Here is a 19,183-nt window from a genome sequence, read left to right on the forward strand (position 1 = left end):
CAGGGTGGGGTCTGGGGGTGGGGGGGATCCTAGGGGTTGGGGTTCTGATGTGCCAAAGCTGAGATGCAATAGGAATGAAAATTAGACTTGAGTAAGGAAAGAGTTCCTTCCCGGGGCTGGGTAGTGGCGCTCCTGGTTGAGCGCACATGTTACAGTGCACAAGGACCTGGGTTCAAGCCCCTAGTCCCCATCTGCAAGGAGAAAGCTTTGTGAGTGGTGAAGCAGGGCTGCAGGTGTCTCTGTCTCTCTCCCTTTCTATCATCCCCTTCCCTCTCGATTTCTGGCTGTCTCTATCCAATAAATAAATAAAGATTTAAAAAAGGAGAGAGAGAGAGTTCCTTCCCAAAGGTAATAAAAGAGTTTTGAAGAGTTGGGGGGATTTGGAGAGGATCTGGCTCTAGTAAGTCAGGTGTCCAGCTGCCTCCCCCCCTTAGGAGGACCAGTGATGGAGGGAAGGTTGGGAGGAGGGAGGAGTGGCCCAGGAGGCAGTGCAATGGCTAGAGTTCTAGATTTATAGGCATGAAGTCCCATATTCCAACCCCAACAATGATATGTCAGAGTGATGCTTTGATTCTCTGTTCCTATCACTCTCTCTCAATAAATACATAAACAAATAAATATTTTTAAATATAGAGTTAGAGAGGATAACAAGACTGGAAGAAAAGAAAATCTTATAAAGCATTCCCAAATGTCAGAATATTCCTCCAATCCCAAAATTAATGTCTTACGTATCCCTGTGTTAAGATAAGAAGGTAAGAGGACATGTTCAAAGATCTAGGGGCAGCCAAGGGAGAAAGGAGAATGCAACTTTTTCTCTTTTCAGGGAGCCAGAAGGCCAACACCTCAGCTTAATAACTCATTGCCACTGCCCACCTCACCTGGTCACTGGGAAGAGCCTTGCTCAGGAGGATATGTGGCGAGGGAAGCAGATAATATCTGTCTGGGACTCCCCTCCCCAGTACAACATGTCCCATCTCAGCAGGCTTCTCACAGCTCCCTGACTTCATCTACTAGGGAGAGATAGAGTTGCCCAGAGAGATAGTGGGCCCAGGGATGGGTTCAGACCTAGAAGAGGAGGCAGAGGGAGTGGGAAAGGCTCCTCAGGTTGCTTCCCTGGAGAAGTCTGTGATCAAAATCTGTGACATCAGCTGGGAACAGCAGTTTGTGAGAGCGGCAGGAAAAAAACATTAAAGGTAAGAGGACCCATGTTTTCTCTTCTCCCAACACTGAGAAGACAGTTCTGTACCTGTTGACCTGGAACGTGAAGGCAGGGGAAAAGATGGGAAGGCCCTCTAGGCTGTCCCGTACAGAGGTGAACGTGTTTTAGACAACTACCCACTTCTGGGCCCCAGGATGGGGGGGAGGGAGCAAATCAATCATGCTCCTCTCCCAAAGTAAGAGGGACAGAGTCTGGTGAGGGGTCCTCTCCCTGGGCCTCAGGACAGAGTTTGGTGTTAGTTAGGGATGCAGTGTGGGTTGGGAAGGGTTTTTTAAAAGGGCTAGGATATTGTTAAGGACATGTCTGGTCTCTCTATTCCAGTCACCATTAACCAAACTGATGTGATAAATACATGACTTTGGAAAACTGGGGTGAAGCTACCTGAGGCAGTCTGTGACTGGGCCGGGTACTTCTGGTCTCCACAGAGACTCTCCTCCATGAGGTCCCCGGTGGGGCTTTCCCTCTTTAAAATATTTTTTTCTATTCTTCCCAGAAGTCACCATACCATATAGCTTGGCCTCAGTTTCCCTTCCCACCTCAGGAAAAGATGAAAGAAAGAGAATTATGGGTCAGGGTTAGCTGTCAGGGCTGGCCTGGAGGATATTCCCAGCACAGCCTCTTTCCTCACCTTGAGCAGATAATTAAAGTAATGGGGATGGGGTGGGGGTGAGACAGTCCCCAAAATGGCATAATTGAAAGCCACTGAATGAATATACTGTCACTTCCTGACACCCCCCCTTCCTACTTCCCTCCCTCAACTGAAGCAAGTCCAGGGAAGGGGGGGAAAGAGGAAGAGATCATCTCATTTCAGGGAAAAACTTTCCCAATCCTAACCTGGCAAAACCTAGAAGATGGAGGAGGGGTGCAGGATGAGCCCAGTGCTAGAAAGAGGACTGAAATGCCGGAAGGGGTGAGATCCCACCCCTTCTCAAATTAGGGGCCCAACCCAGCACAGCAAAGCACAGTCCTATGACCCCAGCTCAAAGCTTGGGCAAGACCTGAACCAATGACTCACAAGTAAAAGGAAAAATAGCTGACAGCAAAAGGGGAGAAGGAGCACCCCATTTCCCCAAAAGGACACAGCCCAAACATAAATGCAGTATACAAAGTGTGTATGTATGGGGGGGGGGGCAGGTCGGAGAGGAAGCAGAGGCAAGAAAGACATTTTACCCAAGGAGCAAGGAATGGGGGGGGGGTGCACCCAGCCCAGCGGGCATGGCATTAACCCCCAGCCAACCTCCAACTCTCCTTCCAGCCCAAACTGTGGTGAAGCACAAGTCCTCCCACCTCAACATTCCAGGCCATTCTCCAGTCCCCTTCCCCAATGATGACATCTGACGTTTTGTGTATGTGTTTCCATCTCAGAGCTCCCAGGAATTAAGAAGGAAAATTCAAAGTCACAGAGCGTCAGCCAGCAGCCCCCACTTCCACCCCCCAGCACAGCCTTATCCAGGCCACTGACAGAGGCCCTGAGAGGGGGAAGTGCCCACTTCAGAACCTGGGCCTCCAAGCCTGGTCGCCTGGGCCGTATTCCACACCCAAACTGGGGGCCCTCCCCACAATCTCCCCTGGCCTGCCTGCCCTGCACCCAGTGAGCACCCCCTGACCGGATTCACAGGCCACAGTCCCTACTGCCACCTACCCCCCACACCCCTTGCAGCATACATCGCAAATCCGGATTCCTTCACAATTCAGATGGGGGGGTGGAGGATGGAGGGAGGCGGAGGCCCTCCCCGACCAGATAGGAAGAGCAGGCCTCTGGATCCCAGAATCAGAAAAGGGGGAGTCCTCTCCTCCCTTCCCAGGCCTCTGGGTCTTTGTTTGGGCTGGGGGGTCCCGGAAGCATCATTAGCCCAGGGTGCCCCATTCTCTAAATCAGACCCCCCATCCCCGCCCCCAGTCTGGCGCTGCTGTGTCAGCTGGACTGGGATAACAAAAGGCACCCCTCCCGCGTCTCCCGTCCCCATCCCAGCGCAGCACAGGGGACTACAGAGGGGGTATCCTCAGGGGTCCGGGGGGCCGCGGAATCACACTCACCGTCGATAGCAGCAGCTACCAGAGCTGAGAGCAGGGGCAGCAACAGCAGAGGCGGCGGGGTCAGCATGGTGTGGGCTGATGCAAGCAGCCGCCCCCTCCCCGCTGGTCCTGCTACTTCTCGCCGTCGCCCCCCCCCACTTGGGGGGTCCCCTTTTTTCCTCCTTTCTTCCCCCTTCCTCTATTCTTATCCTATCCTCCAGTAGAGCGCACCAGGGGCGTAGGTGAAGAGGCAGACTTCTGAGCCCCTTGGGGAGGGCCTGCTGACCCGGGCGCGTCCCCTGCTCCCCCAATCCAAATCTTTCACCCCCTGCTTTTCTCTCGGCTCTGCTTTCCCCCCTCCCCAGGCGGAGCTCACAGCCCCATCTCCGAGCCGCCTCCGGCTGCAAAAATGCACAATTGGGAGGAGGCGGGGTGGGGGGTGGGGGGTGGGGGGCGTGGACCGGGTGGGGGAGCCCTTGGAAGGGGCTTGAGGGAGCTCTGGGGGCTCCCCTCGTTTCCGCCTCCTCAGTGCACAGGCCTGGAGCTCGCACCACTGTTCCCTGGACTGAGGTGCCGCGAGTTGCGGGGGGTGGTAACGGGAGAGAGGGAGGGGACCCGGAGAGGAGGGAGGGAGAGAAGGGGCGGGGAAAGAAAGGGGGGAGAGCTACGCGGCAGCCCGGGGAGTGCGCATGCGCCGTCCTGGCGTGCTGCCCTGGGGAGGGGGAGCCGCAGCAGCCTCCGCGCTCCAGGCGCCGGCGGGCGGCTGCGGAGCTCGGGGCCGGGGGTCGCTGGCGGGCGCGGGGCGGCGCGGTGCCTGCAGCGCGCTCCCCGCGGGCCCGGCCTCTCTTGATCGCTCGCGCTGCAGAGCTGAAGGGGAGCTTTTGTGGGGGGCCGGGAGCGAGGAGCAGGGGGTTTGGGCAGTGCACAGGGAGAGATGAGCGGCTTCTCTTTGAAACTCGGCATCTCTGACCCAGTGGGTCTGGGCAGAGGCCTGATATCAGGGAGGCAGTGGGGGGATCTTGGCCGTCCTCCCCTTGTTTGGGATGGAGGCCGCCAACCTACAGGGCAGGTCCGGGGTAAGGCGGTGCTGTGATTTGGAGACTTTGGTGAAACGCGGACCTGGCTTGGGGCTGGCCGTGCAGGGGGGCGGGGCGGGGGCGGGGCTGCCAGTCCCCCCCCCCCCAGGCTCGGAGTAAACAGGGACACCCGCGGGGACACGCCGAAGCTTGTCCGCCCGCCCAGGCTTAGGGATGGAGCCCACCTTAGTGCCCGCCCCGCCCCGCTCGCCTGGCACTGGGCGCAGGAGGGGCAGGCACGGCCGGGAGGGAGGTGAGTCACCAGCGGGTGGGGTTGAGGGAAAGCCACCCCCACCCAGCGCTCAGAGAGATTGGGCTCATTTATTTATGTGTGTTTTTAAGAAATACCTTTTGACTGGCTCCCCACCAAATCGGGGTTTCAGATTCCGAACCACAGGGATTGAGGATCAGAGGAGGGACTCTGGACCTGGGCTGCAGCCGCGGGTGGGTCCAGAGGAGGGTGTCTGCGGGAGTCGGACCTTTGTCCTGGCCCCGAGCCCGCTCGGGAGTGCGGCGCCGGGCGGCTCCCAGGGGCGGTCGGTGTGCTTAGGACCACTGCCCCCTTCCGGTCGGTGTCCTGCGGCTGTGCCCGGGTGACTGACTTTTCTGGTGTCAGAGTTCAGGAGACAACCGAGATCTGCTGCCAGAGATTGACGTTAAAGGATGAGAGCCTCCCACCACCCTTCTCCCTCTTTAAAATTCCAGTCGAGAAAGGGCCCCGAGTCCTCAATCTGCCCCTGGCAGGAAGCTCAGCAGCACTGAGAATGTGCCCCTTGGTGGCATTGAGAAGCAGAGAAATCCTAAAGGAACTCAGTTCCCCAGCCCACCCCCCACGCCCAGCCCCCAGCCAGAGCTTCCTCCCTGTTGACTCAGCTCAAGGACCCAAGGCCACCTAGCTTTCCATTCCCAAGCTAGAAACCTCAGAAATTGTTGACTTTGTCCGAGTTATAGACTTAGTATATCCAACCTTGCAAGTCGGTCTTAAAAAAAAAACAAAAAAAAAAAAACCAAGGAGTCGGGCGGTAGCGCGGCGGGTTAAGCGCATGTGGCGCAAAGCCCTAGGACCAGGGTAAGGATCCCAGTTCCCAGTTCGAGCCCCCGGCTCTCCACCTGCAGGGGGAGTCGCGGTCACAAGCGGTAAAGCAGGTCTGCAGGTGTCTGTTTCTCTCCCCCTCTCTGTCTTCCCCTCCTCTCTCCATTTCTCTCTGTCCTATCCAACAACGACAACAATAATAACTACAACAATAAAACAAGGGCAACAAAAGGGGATAAATAAAATAAATATTTTTAAAAAATAAAAAAAATTCCAAAGGCAAAAATTCCAAATTCCCAGTGGGTATGGGTTTGAGTCTTAGCCTCCAAAAAGATAAAAATAAAAAAAAATTAAAAATTAAAAAAAAAACAGCTTTGAAACAGATCTCACTGCCTCATTTCCACTGCCAGAAGGTTTCTCCAGATCTTATTTGCCTTTTGTTTTTGTTTTTGTTATGAGAGAGAGGCTTAGAGAGAATGGGAGAAAACACAGCACTGAAGCTTCCTTCAGGGGACTGGGGGCTGGGCTTGAACCTGGGTCTTACATACTTATTTGCCCTTTGATCCAGTTTTCATTGGCAACACAGCTGCAGATACATGGCAGGGACTCACTAAATGTTTTGCATGAATGCTTGTTAAGTTCCTTCCTCTCTGGACTCCCTCCTGGTGTTCTTTTTTTTTTTTTCTTTAAAGAATTTATGTATTTATTTATTTATTCATGAGGAAACTAGGAGAGAGAGAGAGAAAGAAAGAACCAGACATCATTCTGGTACATGTGCTGTGGGGGATTGAACTCTGGGCCTCGTGGTTGAGAATACAATGTTTTATCCACTGTGCCACCTCCCAGAACACCTGATATTGTGTTCTAAGTGGCATCAGATTAAAACAGACTGCAAACAGTTTTGAAAGGGAAAATCTCTCTGGCATGGGAAGACTGTGAGATGGTGGTTTCCTTCCTTTTCCAGGTATCTCACAGGAGACTTTCTTTTTAAATTACCTTTATTTATTTCTTGGACAGAGACAGCCAGAAATTGAGAGGGGAGAGAGACATGAAGTTTCCCCCTCCAGGGGGGGACCAGGGGCTTGAACCTGGGCCCTTGCGTGCTTGTAGGTGTGCCACCACCTGGTCCCCAGGAGACCTTTCTCCCTGTGTCTCTTCATGGCTGTCTGAGACAAGGATTCATGTGAACTTTCCCAGTTATGGCCTTCCCAAATCTAGCCTCAGCCCACATATAGACACTTTGTACCGGCTACCTCTTTTCCTTCACGATCTCCTGAATGTCTATTTATTTTTCACTATCTTTATACTGTAAATACACACATACTTAGTAGTTTAAGGGAAAAAAACAAACATTTGGAGTAAAAGGAAGTACAAGGTGAGAAGTAAGTTTGCCACTCTCTGTTTCCATTCTTCAGTTCTACCCTTGGTGTAACTACTTCTGAGGGTTAGTTTTTAATGACAAACTAATAGAAATTTCACTTTAAAAGCACAAAACAGGGTGGGGTAGATAGAATAGCATAATGGTTATACAAAGAGATTATGCCTGAGGCTTTGAAGATCCAAGTTCAGTCCCCCCCCCCCCCGTCTCCCAAGCCAGAGTTGAGCAGTGCTCTGGTAAAACAAAACAAAATCAACAACCAACAAAAACTAGGGATATAACTCAGTCATTTTTAGAACACAGGACTTGTATGCTTGAGGACCCAGCTTCAGTCCCCAGCACCCTTCCATAAATCAAAGCTGAATAGTGCTCTCTTTTTATTTTATTTATTAATGAGAAAGGAGGAGAGAGAGAAAGAACCAGTCATCACTCAGGTACATGTGCTACCAGGGATTGAACTCAGGACCTCATGCTCGAGAGTCCAATGCTTTATCCACTGCGCCACCTCCTAGACCACTCTGCTCTCTTTGTGTGTATCTCTCTTGAAATAAATGAATAGGGAGTCGGGTGGTAGCACAGTGGGTTAAGCGCACATGGTGCAAAGTGCAAGGACGTAAGGATCCTGGTTCAAGCCCCCGGCTCCCCCACCTGCAGGGGAGTCGCTTCACAGGCGGTAAAGCAGATCTGCAGGTGTCTATCTTTCTCCTCCCATCTCTGTCTTCCCCTCCTCTCTCTATTTCTCTCTGTCCTATCCAACAACGACAATAATAGCTACAACAATAAAACAACAAGGGCAACAAAAGGGAATAAATAAATAAATATTTTTAAATAGTAATAAATAAATGAATAAACCTCTAATATTTGTACTAAAGAGCCCATGCAATGTATACTGCTCAGAAACTTAATTTTGTCAATTAATTTGCCAGTTCTCTTGACCCCTTCCACACCATACATACTTCTATTAAACTTTTATTTTTACTTTTTTCCAGAGGACTGCTGAGCTCTGGCTTATGATGGAGCTGGAGGGAGGCCTCTTTCTGTGGCTACTGGGGTACCCCTTGATGTGATTCTCTACGGTCTTTTGGGATTGTTGACCACTTGGGTTATTTCCAGTGTGGGAACTGCTGAGGGTGTCTGTGTAAGATGAGAGAACACATATTTCTACCTGAGCCTTTAATTATACTGTTGTCCTGGCTCCTCCCTATACTTGCCAGAAAAGCTCTCCTTGTTACTCTTGCTCTGCCCATCTCTCCTATTCCAAGCTTGCATTCAAGATAGTTTCAGTGTATAAAATGTAGCTCTTAATTTTTTGGGCTCTGTGTCCATCATCAGACCATAAACTCCTTGGGGGCAGGGACTGTGTCTTTTCCAGTTCTGTATCCCACCAGTAGTTGGCACTCCTGCCTGATTGATGGGAAGGCTGGCAAGAGTAACTAGGGGTGCCTGCCTGGGAGAAGAGATGATCACAATTCCTGTGGAACAGAATATGACTGTAGGCGTCAGTCAGTTCCACATTTCTCTTACAGAACTCAACGTGCAGTTTCTCACTGCCTCAGTGTCTTCTTTCTCCCGACTTCTATTCATCTTCAAAATCCTTAGGTTGTCATTGTAACCAAAATATTGGAAAGTCAAGAAGGCATCTCATGCAATACATGATAGACATATCTGGAAAGATGGAAATTAACAAAGAAGTTGGTGTGGGAAAATGGGAAAATGTTTCTTGACCCTCACACTAATTTCTGGTCAGAATCTGACACTGGGATGAGGCATTGAAGGGGCAGTTCTGACACTCAACGTTAGGTCAGAGAATGACACCACCTAGTGGCCAGTTAGAGAATCATCAATAGGAAAGGTCTGAACAGCATGGTGGAAAGTAGAAAAATAATCAAGATTTATTGAGGACTCACCATGTACTAGGTCCACACAGTGGGCTGCACATAGGTTAGCTCACTTAAGTCTCATAACCACCTGTGGCAGGAAAGAGATTTCCAGTTTGTAAATGCAGAAATAGAGACTTGGGGGTTGGGGTGATAGCATAATGGTGATGCAAAGAAACTCACAAGCGTGAGGCTCCAAAGTCCCAAATTCAGTCCTCCATCCCACTATAAGCAAGCAAAGCGCAAGGACCGGAGTAAGGATTCGAGCCCCCGGCTCCCCACCTGCAGGGGAGTCGCTACACAGGCGGTGAAGCAGGTCTGCAGGTGTCTATCTTTCTCTCCACCTCTGTCTTCCCCTCCTGTCTCCGTTTCTCTCTGTCCTATCTAACAATGACGACATCAACAACAACAATAATAACTACAACAACAATAAAAAACAAGGGCAACAAAAGGGAAAATAAATTTTAAAAAAAGGAAAAAATAGTGTTTTGTTTAAAAAAAAAACAGGAAAGGAAGAAAGGAAGGAAGAAGCTCAGAGAGATTAAGGAATGACCTTCCTCCCAAATCAGTGCGGATTGGAGTACATACTTGCAAAGCATGGGCTTTACCTACTGAGCCCTCTCTCTAGTCTCTATTTAGTCTGACTTTTTTAAAAAAAGATTTATTTAAGTCTTTTATAAATATTTTTATTTTAATGAGAGAGATACAGAGAGCATTGTGCAGCTCTGGCTTATGATGGTGCTGGAAATTGAACCTGGGACCCTTGGAGCCTCAGGATTGAAAATCATTTTTTGCAGAACCATTATGTTGTCTCCCCAGCCTGAGGTCTCAGGTTCAGTCCCCAGTACCACCATAAATCAGAACTGAGAAGTGCTCTAGTTTCTATATTTCTCACATTAAAATAAAATTTTTTTTTAAGATTTTATTTATTTTATTAATGAGAAAGATAGGAGGAGAGAGAGAAAGAGCCAGACATCACTCTAGTACATGTGCTGCCGGGGATTGAACTTAGGACCTCATGCTTGAGAGTCTAGTTCCATAACCACTGCGCCACATCCCGGACCACATAAAATAAGACATTTTTAAAAGCCAAAATAAAATAAATTATTTATTTTCCCTTTTGTTGCCCTTCTTTTATTATTTTAGTTATTGATGTCATCATTGTTAGATTAGGGAAATGGAGAAAGGAGGGGAAGACAGAGAGGGGGAGAGAAAGATAGACACCTGCAGACCTGCTTCACCGCCTGTGAAGCTCCTGCAGGTGGGGAGCCAGGGGGCTCAAACGTGAATCCTTACGCAGGTCCTTGCGCTTTGTTTTTTAAAAAGACTCAGTCTGGGAGTCCAGGCAGTAGCACATTGGGTTAAGGGCACATGGCACAAAGCACAAGGACCAGCGTGAGGACGTTGGTTCAGCCCCTGGCTCCCCACCTGCAGAGGAGTCGCTTCACAGGCGGTGAAGCAGGCCTGCAGGTATCTGTCTTTCTTTTCCCCTCTCTGTCTTCCCCTCCTCTCTCCATTTCTCTGTCCTATCTAACAACAATGACATCAATAACAACAATAATGAAAAACAACAAGGGCAACAAAAGGGAAAATAAATAAATATAAAAAATTAAAATAAAAAAATATAAAAAAGATTCAGTCTGTGCTTTAAAAAGTTTGAGACATACAATCAATTTTTCCCCTCTCGTATTAATTTAATAATGACTTATATGACTACAAGTTAATACGAGTGTACATAAACACCATTCCCACCACCAAAAGACCATGTCCCATCCCACCCACGCCCCACCCCACCCTCACACTGCCCCGGTAAGCCCGGATATCCACCCTTACTCTCACCTCAGCGTTTTTCCTTTGGTGCCCTACTTTTTTTAAAAAAAAAAAAAAAAAGGGAGGGAGGCAAGCCAAGGTACCCTCCAGCACATGTGGTGGAACCCCAGGCACACAAGCAAATGTCCCACTAGTCAAGCTATTTCTCCAGCAGCTGTTTTTAGCCACACTGAGGACTTAGAACTTTTTTTTTTCTTTTTCAAGAAGTAGTGGAGAATCAGATGAGAAACTGATGAAGTTCTTAATGTATCAACCATAGAGGAGAAGGAAAGGATTCTGAACTAAGAAGGCAGGAATCAACTATAATAATTGTTTTATCACATCAGCCTAGAGGATAGGAACTTAGAAAGCTGAGTCTAGAAACTTTGGCTCACAGTAGCATGTTTTCCATTTTTTGGCTGCACATTAGAAGAATCACCTGGGGAGCTTTTAAAAATCCCAGTGCTAAAGAAATGTAATCACAGTGCAGGAGGATTTATATTGCTTGACTTCCAGATTTGTAAACTACAGTCATCAACACAGCACAGTACTAGAATAAAGAGCTACAAACAGACCCATGGAACTGAAGTCAGAACCAGAAATAGACTTGTACTTATGGGTCACTTGATGCTGACAAAGATGCCAAAGAATCCATCTGCTTCTTTCTTTCTTTCTTTCTTTCTTTCTTTCTTTCTTTCTTTCTTTCTTTCTTTCTTTCCTTTTTTTCCTTTTTATTTCTTTCTTTTAAAAATATATATTTATTTTATTTTAATGAGAAAGATACCAAAAAAAAAAAAAAAAGACACAGAAAGACCAGAGCACTACTCAGCTCTGGCTTATGATGGAGCTGGAGATTGAACCTGTGACTTCAGAGACTTAAGCATGAAAGTCTGTTATATAACCATTATGTTGTCTCCCCAGACCCATCTGTCTTTTTTTAAAAAATATTTTATTTATTTATTTTTTAATGAGTGAGAGACACAGAAAGGAAGAAACAGAGACAGAGACCAGAGCACTGCTCAGGTCTGGCTTATGGTGGTACTGGGGATTGAACCTGGGACCTCAGAGCCTCGGGTATTAAAATCTTTTGCATAACCATTTTGATATCGCCCCAACCCAAGAATGCCTTTTTGATAAATAGTAATAGAACAACTGAGTATCCATATGAGAGAAAAAGGAAACCTTGACCTCTACCTTACACCATATGCAAAAAATTAATTCAAAGTAGATCGTACTCAAATTTCATTGCAGCATTATTACTTGCAATAAACAGACAAGACAGGAAAATAACCCAAGTGTGGATCACCAATCAGTGGATGGTAATTCACCCAGGCACAGCCGTAATGTTCACACATATATGAATATCAGTTATCCGTGAAAAAAATTCTTATGTTTTCAACAATGTGGGTAGAACTTGAGGGTACTATGCTAAGTGAAATAAACCAGACAGAGAACAAATACAGTGTGGTTTCAATTATATGTGGAATCTAAAAAACACATTCACAACTGCAGAGAACAGACTGATAGTGGAATGGGCAAAATGGATAAAACTAGTTAAATTGTACAATTTCTTGTTATAAAGCAAATAAATCCTAGAGATGTAGTGTACAGTACTGTATTTGATATTGAAAGTTAGCAATAGAGTGTATCTTAAAAGTTCTTATCACTAGAAAAAAATTTAATTACATATGGTGATGGATGATAATTAGATTATTATGGTGATTATTTGAAATATATACATATATCAGATTATACCAGATATTATATAAATTGTATTTCAGTTAAAGATGGACCTAATCCATAAAAAGCATAAGACTAGTGAAAGAATATTCTTATGATTTCATGAGGTAGGCAAAAATTTCCTGAAGTCATAGAAAGTAATAACCATAAAGAAAAAATTAATTAAAAAAAATCCAGTATAGTATCTTTGGCTTACCAAAGGACACCATCAAAAAGTGAGTAAATTAAAAAAAAAAAAAAAAGGTCTGGGAAGACAGCATAATGTTATGCAAATGACTTTAAGGCCTGCAGGGTCTATACAAGCACTTCCAGAGGCAGAATTGAGCACTGCTCCTGAGATGAGAGAGGTAGGCAGGGAGGGAGGGAGGGAGGGAGAGAAGGGGGGCTGGGGAGAGAGAGAGAGATCGATTCCAAATTATATTCCTCCATGAGGATAATTTCTGGAACCATCCGTTCCACCCCGGTTCCATGGCTGCCAGTTCTTAGCAACATCGCCCCGCCAGATATTCGTCGGGATGCGGCAGCATCTAAGTTCATTTCCCACGTCTACGCTCGACCGGACCTGCCAATATACGCGGATATCTTCGCCCACCCTGTCCAACGCTTGACGTCTCGTCACCCAATCTGGTCCCCTACGCCTACACTGAACTTCTCTGTTCCAGACTCTTGGAAACAGAGTTGGCAGTCAGCTGAGGTAAAGAACAAACACCTCATCACAGACCCCTGCAAGCGTCAACCCGGCTTTGACCTAGCACGTTATGACTGGGCCCTCCTCAATCGCTATCGAACAGGCCATGGCCGGTGCGCCGCTATGTTCCATCGCTGGGGAGCCAGAGACGACCCGAACTGCCCCTGCGGCTCCAGACAGACTATGACCCACATAGTCAACGACTGCCACCTCTCCAGATTCAAACAAAGGAGGTCTCGAAACTTTACATCAGGCTCAACCTGACGCTGTTGACTGGCTACGGAAGAAGGGCAAACGCTAGAAGAAGAAGAGAGAGAGAGAGAGAGAGAAGAAAAGAGCAGGGGGGGGGGAATAAATAGCATAATGGTTATGCAAAGAGACTTTTAAGCATGAGGCTCCAAAGTCCCAAATTTGGTCCTCCCAACCCCACCACCAGCATAAACCAGAGCTGAGCAGTGCTTTGGTAAATAAAGGACGGGAGGTAGAGTAGATAGCATAATAGTTATGCTCCAAGGTCCCAGGTTCAATACCCCGCACTACCATAAGCCAGAGCTGAACAGTGCTCTGGTTAAATAAATTAATAAAGGGTCAGGTGGTGGTGTCCTGGTTGAGCACACCTTACAATACACAAGGACCCAGGTTCGAGCCTACCTGCAGGGGTAGGGGAGGAGAAGGGGGAGCTCCACAGGTGGTGAAACTGCTGCAGGTGTCTCTCTTCCTCACTATCTCCCCTTCCCTCTCTATTTTGACTGTCTTTATCCAATAAATAGAAGAAAGAAAAGAAAAAAAAACACAGTGTATTGCACCAAAGTAAAAGACTCTGGGGTGGGTGGGGGAGGTCTTCTTCTTCTAGCATTTGCCCTTCTTCCGTAGCCAGTCAACAGCGTCAGGTTGAGCCTGATGTAAAGTTTCGAGACCTCCTTTGAATCTGGAGAGGTGGCAGTCATTGACTATGTGGGTCATAGTCTGTCTGTAGCCGCAGGGGCAGTTCGGCTCCTAAAAAGGATGACTGAGGACCTAGTGGGTGTTGTATTGTTATGTAAAAAATAAAATAAAGTAAAATTGTAAAAAAAAGAAAAAAGAAAAAACAGCAGTGACTGGGGAGTTGGCCTAGTGAATGAGTCATTGGATTCTTAAGTGTGAGATCCCTAATTCAGTCCCCAGGATTACAGGTGCCAGAGTGAGCTCTGGTGATTTCTCTCTCTCTCTTTCATTAATAAATATATTTATTTATTTTTATATTTTATTTATTTATTTTCCCTTTAGTTGCCCTTGTTGTTTTATTGTTGTAGTTATTATTATTGTTGTTATTGATGTCGTTGGTGTTAGATAGGACAGAGAGAAATGGAGAGAGGAGGGGAAGACAGAGAGGGAGAGAAAGACACCTGCAGACCTGCTTCACCGCCTGTGAAGCGACTCCCCTGCAGGTGGGGAGCTGGGGGATCTAACCCATCTCCTGATGCTGGTCCTTGTGCTTTGCACCACGTGCGCTTAACGCTACGCTACCGCTGGACTCCCAATAAACATATATTTTTAAAGAAGCAGAAAAGCTGGGTTGTTCGGGAGGTTGCGCAGTGGATAAATGTTTTTACTCTCGAGCATGATGTCCTGAGTTCAATCCCTGGCAGCACATGTACTAGAGTGATGTCTGGTTCTTTTTCTCTCTCCTCCTATCTTTCTCACAAATAAATAAATAAATAAATATATATATATATATATTTTTTTTTTTAAAAAAAGAAAAAGCAAAAGAAATTAATAAGTCGTGGTCCGGGAGGTGGCACAGTGAATAAAGCACTGGACTCTCAACCATGAGGTCCGGCAGCACATGTACCAGAGTGATGTCTGGTTCTTTATCTCCTCCTCTCTTCCTATCTTTCTCATGAATAAATAAATAAATAAATAAATAATATTAAGAAATGAATAAGTGGAGCAGGGGTAGATAGCATAATGGTTATGCATAGAGACTCTCATGCCTGAGACTCCCAGGCTGAACAGTGCTCTGGTTAAAAAATAAAAGAAAGAAAGAAAGAAAGAAAGAAAGAAAGAAAGAAAGGGAAAGGAAGGAAGGAAGAAAGAAAGAAAGGAAGGAAGGATGGAAAGAATAAGTCAAAGAGTTAAGTAAAATGTTGATCTGACAAACACCTGGTATCAGGCCGGGTGGTGGTGCACTTGGTTGAACTCACATGTTACACTGCACAAGGACCCAGGTTTAAGCCCCTAATCTCCACCTGCAGGTGTAAAACTTCACAAATGGTGAAGAAAATCTGCAGGTGTCTCTCTGCCTCTCTCCCTCTATATCTTCCAATTCCCTCTCAATTTTTGGCTGTCTCTATCCAATAATAAATAAAGATAAGGGGGCCAGGTGGTGCACAAGGACCAGGATTCAAGCCCCTGCCCCCACCTGTAGGGGGAAAGCTTTGAATGTTGTGAAGCAGGGCTGCATTTGTCTCTCCCTCTCTATCTCCCCCTTATTTCTTGATTTCTGGCTCTCTCTACCCAATAAATAAGTAAAGATAATAAAATTTAAAAAGAAATCCTAAAAAAAATAAAGATATTACAAATGACTGATATCCAGTGTATATCAAAAGTATTTCTTTGTTTGTTTTGTTGTTGTTGTTGTCTGTTTTTTTAACACTGCTCAGCTCTGGTTTATATGGTACAGGGGATTTAACCTGGAACTTTGGAACCTCAGGCATGAGAGTCTGGTTGCATAACCATTATGCTATCTACCCTCACCCCTGAAAGTATTTCTATAATATGGTCTTACAAGTATAGCCCAATTTAAGAAATGGGCAAAGGATTTGAATAGTTGGCCCGGGAGGTGGTGCAGTAGATAGAGCACTGGACTCTCAAGCATGAGGTCCCAAATTCAATCCCTGGTATTGTGTGTGCCAGACTGAGGTTCTGATTTTCTCTTTCTTTGACATACGCACTCTGTCTCTTCTACACTCTTCCTCTCTCATAAACAAACAGATAATTTTGTATTTTATTTTATTACTATTATTTTTGACCAGAGCACTGCTCAGCTCTGGCTTATGGTGGTGCGTGGAATTGAACTTGGGACTTGACGAAGCCTCAGGCATGAGAGTCTGTTTGCATAACCATTATGCTATCTACCCCTGCCCAATAAATCTTTTGAATATATTTGAACAGAAGCTTCACAAAAGAAGATACATGAATGATCAATAAGTGAAAATACCAAATATTTTTAATCATATAGAAAACATAAATTAGGGGCCAGGTGGTGGCACAACTGGCTGAGTGTATGCATTGCAGTGCACAAGGATGGAGGTTCACGTCCCTGGTCCCCACCTGCAGGGGGAAAGCTTTGCAAGTGGTGAAGTAGTGTTGCAGGTGTCTCTCTGTCTCTCCTCCATCACCTTGCTCTCTCTTTATTTCTGGCTGTTTCTATCAAACAAAATAAAGATAATAAAGTTTTTTCTTTAAAAAAAGAAAGCATAAATTAAAACAACATTGAAATATCTCTCCACACCTGCCCAAATGGTTACACTTTCAAAACTAAGAGGATCTGCTGGGAAAAACAAAACAAAACCAAAAACTGGAGATGATTAGATGTTAGAATGTGAATCAGCAGGATGTCTCTCCTATAGTGTGCGTGAGGATATACAATATGCTCCACGTGGAGTGATGTACGGCAGTTTCTGATAAAATGGAGCATAGACATATCCTATGACACATCAGTTATACTCTGATGTATTTATTCACGAGAAGTTAAAGCATACTTCTTCTTCTAGCGTTTGCCCTTCTTCCGTAGCCAGTCAACAGCGTCAGGTTGAGCCTGATGTAAAGTTTCGAGACCTCCTTTGAATCTGGAGAGGTGGCAGTCATTGACTGTGTGGGTCATAGTCTGTCTGTAGCTGCAGGGGCAGTTCAGGTCGTCTCTGGCTCCCCAGCGATGGAACATAGTGGCGCACCGGCCATGGCCTGTTGGATAGCGATTGAGGAGGGCCCAATCATAATGTGCTAGGTCAAAGCCGGGTTGACGCTTGCAGGGGTCTGTGATGAGGTGTTTGTTCTTTACCTCAGCTGACTGTCAACTCTGTTTCCAAGAGTCTGGAACAGAGAAGTTCAGTGTAGGCGTAGGGGACCAGATTGGATGATGAGACGTCAAGCCATTGGACAGGGTGGGCGAAGATATCCGCGTATATTGGCAGGTCCGGTCGAGCGTAGACGTGGGAAATGAACTTAGATGCTGCCGCATCCCGACGAATATCTGGCGGGGCGATGTTGCTAAGAACTGGCAGCCATGGAACCGGGGTGGAACGGATGGTTCCAGAAATTATCCTCATGGAGGATAATTTGGAATCCACCAAGTGGACATGGGGGCTACGGAACCATACTGTATTCTGCAGTGGAATAGCATAATGCCAGAGATGATGATCGTAGTGTGGAAGCACTTGCGCCCCATGAGGAGCTGGCCAGTCTTGCAATGATGTTATTCCTCGCGCCCACCATTGCTGCAGTTTTTATGAGATGTTCGTGAAATGACAGGGTGCGATCAAGAGTAACGCCAAGATAGACTGGCTGGGCTTCATGCTGGATTCTCGTATCGTCAAGCTGCACATTAAGCTCACACGAGGCCGAGGCATGGTGTAGATGGAAAACAGATGATACCGTTTTTGCAGTGCTAGGGATTAGTTGCCATTTTTTACAGTAATCAGATATCAGAGACATGTCTTTCGTGAGTGTTTCCTCGAGGATGTCAAACTTGGATGCCTGAGTTGCACAGCAGATGTCATCGGTGTAGATGAACTTCCTTGAAGAAGTTTCTGGAAGGTCATTGATGTAAACATTAGCGTAGGAGCCAGAACAGAGCCCTGAGGGAGGCCACTTGAGACAAGTCTCCATCTGCTAGACTTGTCACCCAGATGCACCCGGAATCTTCTGTTTTGGAGAAGAAACGATATAGTGTTGGCCACCCATGGAGGCAGACATCTTGTGATCTTGACTAGCATACTCATACAGTTGAACAGGGTATGAGGATAGATAGCATAGTGGTTATGCAAAGAAGATTCTCTTGCTTGAGGCTCCAAAGGCACCCGCACCACCATAAAAAAAAAATCCCCCGCACCACCATAAAAAAAAAAAAAGGATTTTCAGAAAGTTGAGCAGGAATACTCATAACATCTCTCTTCATAATAGCCCCAAACTGATTACAGCACAGGTGTCTGTTATTTTGAAAAAAGATAAACAAAACGATATATCGCCACAATGGCTGCTACTTAGTAATAAAAATGGACAAGCTATGAGTACTTGCAAAACCACAGGTAAAGCCCTGTGAATAAAATAAGATAGACAAAAAGGGGCAGGAGTGTGTGCTTTGCTGTGTGTAAGGTCCTGTGTTTGAGCCCGGGAAAAACACGGGAACACCACAGTTGGCACTGTGGACGATACAGGGGGAGCTCCATGAGTAGTGCAGCAGTGCTGTGGCATCTCTCTTCTTTATCTGTCTGTTTCTTCTCTCCTTTCTCAGAAATAAAACAAGGAGGCTCTCCAAAGTCCCAAGTTCAATCTCCTGCACCACTATAAACCAGAGCTGATCAGTGCTCTGGTTAAAAAAAAAAGAAAAGAAAATGGTCCGGGAGGTGGCGCAGTGATAAAGCTTTGGTCTCTCAAGCATGAGGTCCCAAGTTCAATCCCGGCAGCACAAGTGCCAGAGTGATGTCTGGTTCTTCTCTCTCCTCCTATCTTTCTCACAAATAAATAAAATCTTAAAAAAAAAAAATTGTGGTCCGGGAGGTGGTGCAGTGGATAAAGCACTTGGATTCTCAACCATTAGGTCCTGAGTTCTATCCCTAGCAGCACATGTGCCAGAGTGATGTCTGGTTCTTTCTCTCCTCCTAATCTTTCTCATGAATTAATAAATTAAAAAAATTTAAAATAGGGGAGGCTGAAAGCTCATCTACTATAGTAGTACATGCTTTACGATATGAATGGTGGAGCAACACTATGGTGTCTCTCTTCTGTGTCTCTCTCCCTCTCTGTCTCTCCCTCTACCTGGGAAAAAGAGTCTAGGAATAGTGGAATCACACAAGCAAAAAGCCCCAGCAATAATCCCACAACAAATAATAATTTTTAAAAAGTGAGTAAGATAAAATAGAAAACTGGGTTGGGGATACTACTGAGCAGTATGACACCAAGGCAAAGTCGAGCTTCACATGAGTTGGGGTGGGGGGAGGCCAGAAATAAAATCATATTTATTTTATTCCATTTATTTGAAGTGTAAAACAAACAAACAAACAAACATTAGAACAGTGGTTCTCCCTGGTGGGTGAGATGAGGGCAATGATCAACATCTGAGGTGGTTTTGGAAGTTCTGCTGCAAC

The 19,183-nt window shown here is 46.3% G+C and overlaps 1 protein-coding gene across 1 annotated transcript in view; it reads right to left on the reverse strand.

The window, feature by feature from the left end:
• Positions 1-3,811, reverse strand: part of LRP1 (LDL receptor related protein 1) — a 94,263-nt gene extending 90,452 nt beyond the window's left edge. Inside the window, exon 1 of the mRNA XM_007534967.3 lies at positions 3,257-3,811. Coding sequence (XP_007535029.1) covers positions 3,257-3,323 — 67 coding nt within the window. The 5' untranslated portion in view covers positions 3,324-3,811. The remainder of the gene's footprint in view (positions 1-3,256) is intronic.
• Positions 3,812-19,183: the final 15,372 nt, after the last annotated feature.

This window comes from Erinaceus europaeus, chromosome 7 (genome assembly GCF_950295315.1).
Source record: "Erinaceus europaeus chromosome 7, mEriEur2.1, whole genome shotgun sequence".
NCBI classification, from domain to species: Eukaryota; Metazoa; Chordata; class Mammalia; order Eulipotyphla; family Erinaceidae; genus Erinaceus; species Erinaceus europaeus.